The sequence below is a fragment of the Barbus barbus genome (genome assembly GCF_936440315.1).
Source record: "Barbus barbus genome assembly, chromosome: 15".
In the NCBI taxonomy this organism is placed as follows: domain Eukaryota; kingdom Metazoa; phylum Chordata; class Actinopteri; order Cypriniformes; family Cyprinidae; genus Barbus; species Barbus barbus.
Window position 1 is genome coordinate 24,723,990 of NC_136743.1, and position 9,070 is coordinate 24,733,059.

Below are 9,070 nucleotides of genomic sequence, written 5' to 3' on the forward strand. Positions count from 1 at the left end.
CAACATGATTGTTTTGTTTTTCCACTAGCAAGTGATTTTAAGAGGCTTTTAGCCATTTCCTCCTGGGTTCTAATGCCATTCACTTTCAAGGATGTTTATTGTTTATTCGTTTTTGATGTGGAGTGGCTGGAATTCTGGGAATGAAAAAATCTTGAAACTTAGTATGCATTATTTAACCAACAGAGGACACTGTTGTAGCATTGAACTCACCCCATAGAAGAAACCCAGGGCTAATAAATGAAAGGCTCCATGGAAATTGAGAGGTTAATTTTGAATATCTTTATCTCAGTTGTCTAAATCTGTGCATGAGATAAACTCTCTGCACCTTAATTCATTTTAAACTTTTGTTAACTTTCAAACAAGACAAATATTTGAAGAAGTTTTTATGACCACGTTTTTTAATTGCACTTTCAGTTCTGCATTCTGTTTGCTACCTCACTTACAATTCATAAAATTAATTTAAGAGGCATTCTTAGCTCATCTCTAAACTGACACAGCCCTGCTCACTGAGAGACTTGTATATATGTATGTATGTATGTATTAAGCTGTTCTTGTTCTTGTTCTTGTTGACCTCTAGATATAAAAAAATTGGCCATGTGACACAAAGTGAGAAAAAAAGTCTCAGGTTGTCATTCATCACCTTTATAATGCAGGTTTATTCCTCACAGTCTGCCTTTTAATAATGTGTGTTTAGTGCTTTTGGCAATGTTTTGTTGGTGCTGAGTGAGGGGAGAGAAGTTTTAGACATGCTTCTCTTGAGGGGGTGAGTGAATGTGCTGAAAGCTGAGAGGGCCCGTACGGAGTGGAAAGAGTCAAAATGTCTTAGCCACTTATTTACCTCGAAAAATTTATTTTTATATAAATATCATTTATTTTTGGCTGAAAGCCTGCCATCTTGTGCAATTAACAGGAAACAAGTTGGCCAACTATGTATTGGGATAAAGTTAAGTGTGTTTGTGTGTGCACGCATCCATCAAGGGATAAATAAGCATGCCATTACCATACACTCATTTATCTTTCTGCACATTATTTGACAGCAAACCCTCCTTGTAAGGTATTGCACAAATGCTATGTTAGATGTTTCCCTGGAAGGTATTGCAGAGCAGTCAGAGACAGAGAGAGAGAGAGAGAGAGAGAGAGAGAGGTGGGGTGGGGGGTGGTTGGAGGGCACAGTGCCAAACACCAGGCGCCACGCTTCCAGCATGATGACCTCATCCCCATCTAATACTAGAACATATTGTCTACATTCATCATCACTGAATGTAGTGTTTGTGTCTTCGTTCATGCACAATGAAATTCACCAACATTACCAAATAATACAAACATTTAAAAGGCTTAAAGGCTTTAAATTTAAAATTTTCATTTGTCCCTTTTGCTAGAATTCTGTGGAATCAAGACCTAAATAAGCTGCTGCTGTTGCTTTAAGGGTTTTCTTCTAAGTTTTTCACCCCACTTACCCCGCAAATGTGGTAGTAGTTACTTTATTACTGCCATTAATACTTTTTCTATTTTCTGAAATGGTTAAGTTATCAATCACAAAACATGAAAATCTCTCATACAGCAGGAAGCTTCAAATGCATGTTGAAACACTTTCGTCAGGCAGTAACAAGAACGCTACTATTCATATAAATCTCTGTATTCCCTGAAATAAATTCCCAGAGCATGTTTCAACAGTTATGGAAGCATTTTATTGCAAATATACACAAATATCAATATCCTTTCAAAAAGCAAATGCAAATAAATAAAACTTCAGCCCTGTTAAGAATGGAATGCATACACATACCACATGAAAAAAATACATACACCTCTATGAACAGAGTTTAAATGTTGCTATTATTTTGGAAAGAAATAGCAGTGCAATCCTGCTGCCCTTTGCAACAGTGCTAATACTAGAGTCTCTTTTAGATGCTTGAAAAGAGTCCTCCCTTTTAGGAAATTATTATTCTAATATGTCCTGAATACCTGACCTAATAAAGATATGTATTTTGTCAACACTGTAAAAATGGGCTTCTTTGTAGTCACTGGTTTGTGTTTTGTTTGTGTCCTCATACTCCAATAAGGATGCCAGAAAACAGACTGTCTTGGAGAATTGTGAGGGCTGAGCCTGTCCCATTGTCAATAAGAATAGATACATACTCTCCAGTCTGTGAAAAAAACAAACATCTACATTAATCATGCTTTTTGTTTGTTTTATGGGTCAGTAATATAGGAGTGTTTATGATAAAGATATATTCTTAGATATGCACTCTTGCATACCCACGTTTTTTAGTTGGTGTGTTGTCATAACTCATAAACTATTAATTGCCAAAAAAGTAAGCATCACATTATTGAAAGAAGGCCATAATGTATATGTATAAAACAGCAGTTTTTATAGGGATTGATAAGATTGTCAAGAGCTCTGGAGCAGAAGATGCCCCTGTGGCTGAACAAAAATATAAAGTGGGCCCAAATATGGACATTTTCCAAGTCACATATTTTCAGTCAGCAATATTAGCGCAAACAATTTCAGCAACCTGCAAAATTCTTGTTCAGTTAAATGAGATTATTATGTAAGTCAGTCATACCTGTAGGTAAAGAGTCCCGGTCAGGAGAATACTGAATACTCCTCCTGTAGCGCTCACTCCAGTCACTGTCTCCAAAGACCTGCATCATTATAAACACATTAATCATGGTTTAGGACTCATTTGCTTGACTTGTTAGAATAACAGTTCAAACGGTCAGTGCTATTGGTGATTATGGACTATTACTACTCACACATTACTCTGACAAAGAGACTCTATGCATATAGAGGCCTTAACACTGTCCCTCTGCCTGGTATGAGGCTTTTTCTGAGACTCATTGGATTCTGGAAAAAAACAAAACAAAAAAAAAACAGATACATGATGCAGAGTTAAAGGGATTGTGACAGGCAGACGTGTTCAGTTGTACTAAGACCCCACCCTGTTCCACTGAGCTTTATCTACGGGACAGGCTGTTGGATAGGCCACACACAAGTAACATGATGCAAACAGGAATAAGGTATTGCATGTACTTCAGCTAGCAAAATGATGCAATAAAGCTTATATTTTATGTTTCTATCGGTCAAAATGGGAAAACTCAATTACCTTCTGGTGCATATTGTTTAGCTTATGTATGTATTCATGCCTTGTTGTGATGTATGCAAACTTCATGAAATCTGGATGCCTAAAAATGCTATTTTTGATACATTACAGTATGACATACTACGTCCACGGGAAATATGCAACAAGTGGACACTATCCCATTAAGACTAAGCCAGAGGAGAACTGGTCCTACAACTGAGCCTGGTTTCTCCCCAAAGTTTTTTTTTTCTCTCAATTTCTGTCACCTGAGAAAATAAGGGTTCCTTACCACTGTTGCCTTTTGGCTTGCTTATGGAGTTTGAAAGACACAAAACAAAAATGTGCAAAACTGTACCTTTAGAGGTAAAACAGCTCCCCTCAAAGGTACAACCGCTGAACCTGCACTATGGAAGATTTGGGCTAGGCTTATTTAGTTTGTTTGGTGAATAAATTAATAGATGGAAATTACATTATTAAGAGAGTATATGACAAATCTGTATTCAAAACTAATTCACTACAGTAAACCGACAATATTGATTTAATTTGTGAGCTGTCAAGTCAGATTTCACATTCACTCTTAAAGTCATGTCATTACCCTTTAGGGCAGGAAGGGGCAACCCCAGACCTGGAGGGCAGAGTTCAGCTCCATCTTAATTCAATCAAACCTGCCTGTAATTTTCAAGTAATGACTTGGTTAGATTTTTTGGTTTAGATTTTGGTTAGATTTCTCAAGTGCATTTGAATAGAGATGGAGCTAAACTCTCCAGGACAGTGGCCATCCAAGAATGAAGTTGCCTGTCTCTGTTTTATGGGTACATAGAATACAAATACTTTTGAAGGTCAAGATTTGAAGAAACTACCCCAGTGACAACCTACTATAGTCCTAAAGGTGCAATTTTTACACATTCTGACAATGTAAAGAAGGCACTTCATCGTTTCAACCTCTGTTTAGGACTCTGTTTTAGCTTTTAGAGCTGGTGATGTTGATATCCCTTGTATAGCACATAAACTATGCAGAATGTTAAATTCAAACTAAGGCTGTAACCATACTTTTGGGTTAGGTTTAAGAATCTGCCATTAAAAACATATTGGTTGATAACTAGTCTGAATGATGGGGGCAGGCGCACGCCCCAAAACATATCTAAACCACATACCCAGTAGCAGACTAGCTGTGAGCTGGTAGAACCCAGACACTGGAGCTGTGTACCGGCCACTGCTGGCGTTAAAGCCCTGTCCCCTCTGATGGAACTGCTCTATGTTTGAGGGCTGTGGAAAAGACAGAAATGGGATAATTAAATATGCCATTACCAATCTCTTCCATTGCCAGCCCTTCCCCACTGCTTGCCAGTCTGTTTCACCATAAGCCAAAGCTAACATCGCTGCTAAATCAATACATCTAGAAGTTAGTGCTACTTCAGAGAAATAAAATAAGATAAAAGCTTCTGTTATAGTTCAGATTTACTTTCACAGCTCTGGGGCTGCTAAGTCATGGTTATTGAAATTAGTAAATTGTTTCTAGTTTGGAAAGGATTGTTTTCCACTTACGGTGTTGAAGGGCTGGAGCTCCAGCAGACTGCGACGGTGGACCATCAGGTTGTGGTGCAGTCGGCAACGGAAAGCTGTGGCCACACGAGGGGTTTGATCGCAGAGCAGGCAGTGACTTCCTACCATCTCTGAGTGGAAATGTTATTACAGGATTGTAATGTTGCTTTGTCAATGCACAAAAGAACTAATTCCCTTCTTATTACATTATTCTAAAGGATTTGGGACAAGGTGTAACCCAATAGACTAGGTACCTTCTCAGACCCAAAAACACTGAAATACAGCTAGTGAAAAATGTTTTGGATTGTATTTGACTGACACTTGGCTGCATATAAAGCCATTAAACAATCTCACAGTGAATAGAAGACGTAAATATTTGGAGTAGTCGAGTGTATGTATGAGCAGACAGAGTGGATGAAAGTGTGAGGCAATGAGAATGCTAGAATGTATGAGCGTACGGCGCCACTGCACTTTTCAGAGTGAATAAGCGTCTTTATGTTTTATATTGCTGTCAGAACAGCCTGCAGCTCACAGTTCCAGAGCACAAACAGACCTGTGTCTGCTTTCCTGGCAATACTCCAACACTCATTCCACACACAAACATGCACACACACACAAAATCTGGAATCTGTGGAATTCTTTGGCCAGGCCAAGTCAAATCCACATCCTGGAAAATTACACCTATTAAGAGATCAGTCCAGCCCACAATCAGACTAGCAGCCAACCCCCCCATATATACCAAACATCAAGCAATTCTTAAAGTGACTTAGCCCAAACAAGAACAAAAAGCTGTTGGACCATAATAACTAATATTCAAATGTGTTTAACAAAATTTTTTGAAAGATGATGTCAAAAAAGTTACTTAAAGGGATAGTTCACCGAAAAATGAAAGTTCTGTCATCATTTAATCACCCTCAAATTGTTCTAAACCTGTATGAATGTCTTTACTCTGCCGAACACAAAGGAAGATATTTTGAAGAAAGTTTGTAACCAGGCTATTTTTGGGCACCATTGACATCCATAGTAGGAAAAAAAAATATGATGGAAGTCAATGGTGCCCCAGAAGTGCTCTGTTTGCCACATTCTTCAGAATATCTTCCTTTGTGTTCAGCAGAACAAAGACATTCATACAGGTTTGGAACTACTTGAGGGTGAGTAAATGATGACAGAATTTTCATTTTTGGGTGAACTATCCCTTCAACACCAGTTTAACTGATTTGTGCACCTGCATCTGGTGTCTTTTTACGTGTAGTGTGCATCCATCACTCTGACAAAACTACTGATTTAGCATCATTAGATTATGCACATTTTATGTCTCTCTTATCTGACACATTCAGTTTAGCTCATGGAGCTTTCTCCAAAAAAGCTTTTATGAATCAGGTGTGTTAAATAATAGAGACAGACAAAATGTGTAGGGCAGTAGGTCCCCAGGACCAGGATTGAAAACCTCTGATCAAATAGTATTTTAACAAGTTGTAGGTGTTGGTCAGGTCTGCCAGATGAATGTACCATGATATTTCTTTTCTGTTTTCTGTCTGGCATGATGGGTAATGGTGTGTAAATGGGCTTATGTCCACAAGTATACCTTTTAGTTTGACTTGGAAGTCCTGTATCAACTCTGCATGGTGAGGCAGTAGGGGGCTCGGAGGACCAGGAGGCCCCTGGGGACCAGGAGGGCCTGGTGGACCTGGAAGGCCATGCTGGACATGTAGAAAGTTTCAAGTTACATTACATAATAAGAGAAATCCATTTGAGGAAGCTTAGGTACTTTCGGGCATGTTGTCACATAGGCCTCATTAGGTTTATCTGTGTGTGCTGTGCTAAATCTGTTTTCATACAGTTTTACTTTCTAGTACGTCTTTACTTCTTAAAGCATTTGTTCAGTATATCTATATGCACATTCTATGCATTGAAAATATTCATCTTTAGCATGGTGTGTAATGCCTATACATTAGATCAGAGATTACCTTGGAGAGTCTTTTATTTCCTTTTGGTTTCTTATTTCCACCCTTGTTGGAGTTGTCCCTAAAGACTATCCATGTCCTGTGGGGGCTCACGTTGGTTATGTCAGAAGATACAGTATCCTGTAAAAATTAAGCATTTCAGAGCGTCAACTATGTTAGCAGACTTTAACTACGGCAAATATATAAACTCTTCTTGTAGAGAGGAATCGGTTTTTACAGTGAGGCCAAATTCTCTCCAATGTTTATGAATGTCATTACCATATATTTTGCCTCATGTCTAATGGTTGTCATACCCTAAAGTCAAATTCAGAGAATTGATTTACGAGATTTTATGGTGTCTTTGCGCATGTGTACTGCCTTAAAGCCTTGACAGGTGAACAGCAGGTGTGTGTATCGGATTTGACTTACAGGGCTCTCAGTGCTGACTGTATTGTTTTCCTCTTGGAGCTCCAGACTCTCCTCACTCTCTTGTGTGATGCAGGCAGACAGCAGTAAACTCAGCAGCAAGGCCAGTAGTGCCCCACTTGCCGAATGCCTGAGCTTCATGCTGCAGTGTCGGTGCAGTGTAGTTGAACTTCTAACTCACTCAACTCCTTCTTAGCAGCTCAGTGCACAATTTCCATTTCCACAAGGTCCTGTGGGTAACACGATGGAATTGTTCCTTAGTTCAGAAGGATATCCAAGAGTGGAGGTGAAAAAAATCGGAGTGCAGCTTCTTCAAAGTGTAAATACTCTTTGGGAAGAGTCCTCTAAATAATGGTGGCTCTTGATATGGAAAAGATGATTTGGTCTGTGATCTACTAATGTTCTACTTTAATTCCCGGGGTGATTTCTGACATGGAAAAGAAATCTGTTCTTAGATCAGTTCATATTTTGGTGGACAGAGTGTTCAGAATGCCATGAGAGTTGTGCGCAGGGCCTCACCATGCTTCTACCCATTCACAGCCAATCCTTCCCTGTGACAGCCAAGATTTCCTATGCCTCCTGACTACAGTCTAAACTCTCTAAGCTTGAGTTATTCAGCCTGTGTTACAATCACAATGTAGGTTTGTATTCCATAAATGCATATGTATGTATGTGTGTGTGGGTGTGTATGAGTGTATTTGTTGATGGTTAGTGTCTGTTGCTCAGTTGCGGTGTGATTACCTGTGATAAACCCTGTGTGTGGTATACTCAGTCTCTCTCTGTGGGTGGTATCTCCACGTCTTCTTTCTGTTTTTAATAATGTTTGATTGTCTTCTGGTCTCCTTGGTGCCTTTGCACAGTTCCGCGTGTTTATATTTTCGGTAATTCCTTCAGTGATGAATTTTTTTTTTGCCAGTTGAGGTCCTCTTTGCCAGGCTCCAGTTTATTCCACATCTTATGTCAGTGGGCACTCAGAAAGGATCACTCTGTTTTGAAGGGCTCCTTTTCGCGCTCCACTCTTTTTAGCTTCCTTTCAGACCAGACTCCTCCTCCTCTTCAAGTTTGTGCACTCCTCCTGATATCTGTTGCTGAATCTTGACCTGTCACTTTGTCTGTCTTCAGCCTCCTGGTCATTTATCTGACCATCTCTCTGTCTCTCTACTACAGTCAGTTCCTGGGTCCCTTTTGTTTGTCTTGTATTTAGCTCATTCATCTGTCTCTGCCAGCACTTACTCTCTCCGTAATCCTCAGTTGCAGGGTCCTAATGTCTCTTCTATTGGTTTGTACAGTGGTCTGCTTGTAATCAGAGATGCACCTTCAAGATGAATAAAAATGGAAATCTTATAGATTTAAAATGTCAAAAACAGAAGGAAGGTAGTGTTCATTATGCTCTATCCTTAATTTGCAAGCAGTGAGACATTTGGGTGGGGCAGAAATGTGCTTTTCAGATATGCAGAAATGTACTGTTAAAAATGATGACAGATAGGAGGAAGGTTGCACATTTTTATGTAGCAAACCACCACACCTCCCTTTTTATCAGTCTTCTGCTCATTCTTTTTCCTGGCTGAGAGAACAGCATCTGTGTGGTCTTAAGACTAGACACTACTGTACACAAAACTACTGAAGCCTTTAAAGCATTTTTAAGCAGTTTTATTTTCAAACAAGGGAACACTGGCACCATCTCTTGGTCAAATTCTTTCAAAAAGATCAGTACAATTAAAATGAGAAATGGTTGCCACACAAACCTCATATGCAATTGATAAAGGTAAACAGTCAGAATTTTCTGCCTGGATTAATGTGTTTTGAATGAAGCAGAGCATAAGGGCAATTTTAAATGATTCTGTTAAATGAAATTAAATGAACCACTACTGCAAAACATTAAAACATACACTGAAAATTGATAAAAACATACACTAATGAATACCAAAATGCATCAAACAATACAGACAACACTATCTAAGTGATGCTGAAAATAGCAGTTTGTGGTTGGAGACAGGTGATTGGAAGCCGTCTGATTAATTAAGTCCTGGATAAGAGGATTTGAAGTCACCATTCTTGCTCTGTAAAGACTTGCTCAGT

At 39.0% G+C, this 9,070-nt stretch overlaps 1 protein-coding gene across 1 annotated transcript; it reads right to left on the minus strand.

Moving 5' to 3' along the window:
* Window positions 1-1,661: 1,661 nt before the first annotated feature.
* Window positions 1,662-8,212, minus strand: LOC306881658 (erythroferrone-like). The gene is made up of 9 exons (XM_079435845.1): window positions 7,733-8,212; window positions 6,995-7,221; window positions 6,590-6,706; window positions 6,208-6,322; window positions 4,626-4,753; window positions 4,235-4,346; window positions 2,755-2,845; window positions 2,565-2,643; window positions 1,662-2,144 (listed from the first exon to the last, which is right to left on the minus strand). The coding sequence occupies exons 2-9, from the start codon at window positions 7,130-7,132 to the stop codon at window positions 2,046-2,048; spliced, it is 879 nt and encodes a 292-aa protein (XP_079291971.1). The 5' UTR covers window positions 7,133-7,221; window positions 7,733-8,212; the 3' UTR covers window positions 1,662-2,045.
* Window positions 8,213-9,070: the final 858 nt, after the last annotated feature.

Excerpts from the sequence above, each read along its gene's own strand:
- LOC306881658 (XM_079435845.1), bottom strand. The coding sequence starts at position 7,132 with ATGAAGCTCAGGCATTCGGCAAGTGGGGCACTACTGGCCTTGCTGCTG. Across the intron at positions 6,707-6,994 it reads CAGTCAGCACTGAGAGCCCT|GATACTGTATCTTCTGACAT; the intron begins GTAAGTCAAATC and ends TAATTTTTACAG. Across the intron at positions 4,347-4,625 it reads AGCTCCAGCCCTTCAACACC|CCCTCAAACATAGAGCAGTT; the intron begins GTAAGTGGAAAA and ends TCTTTTCCACAG.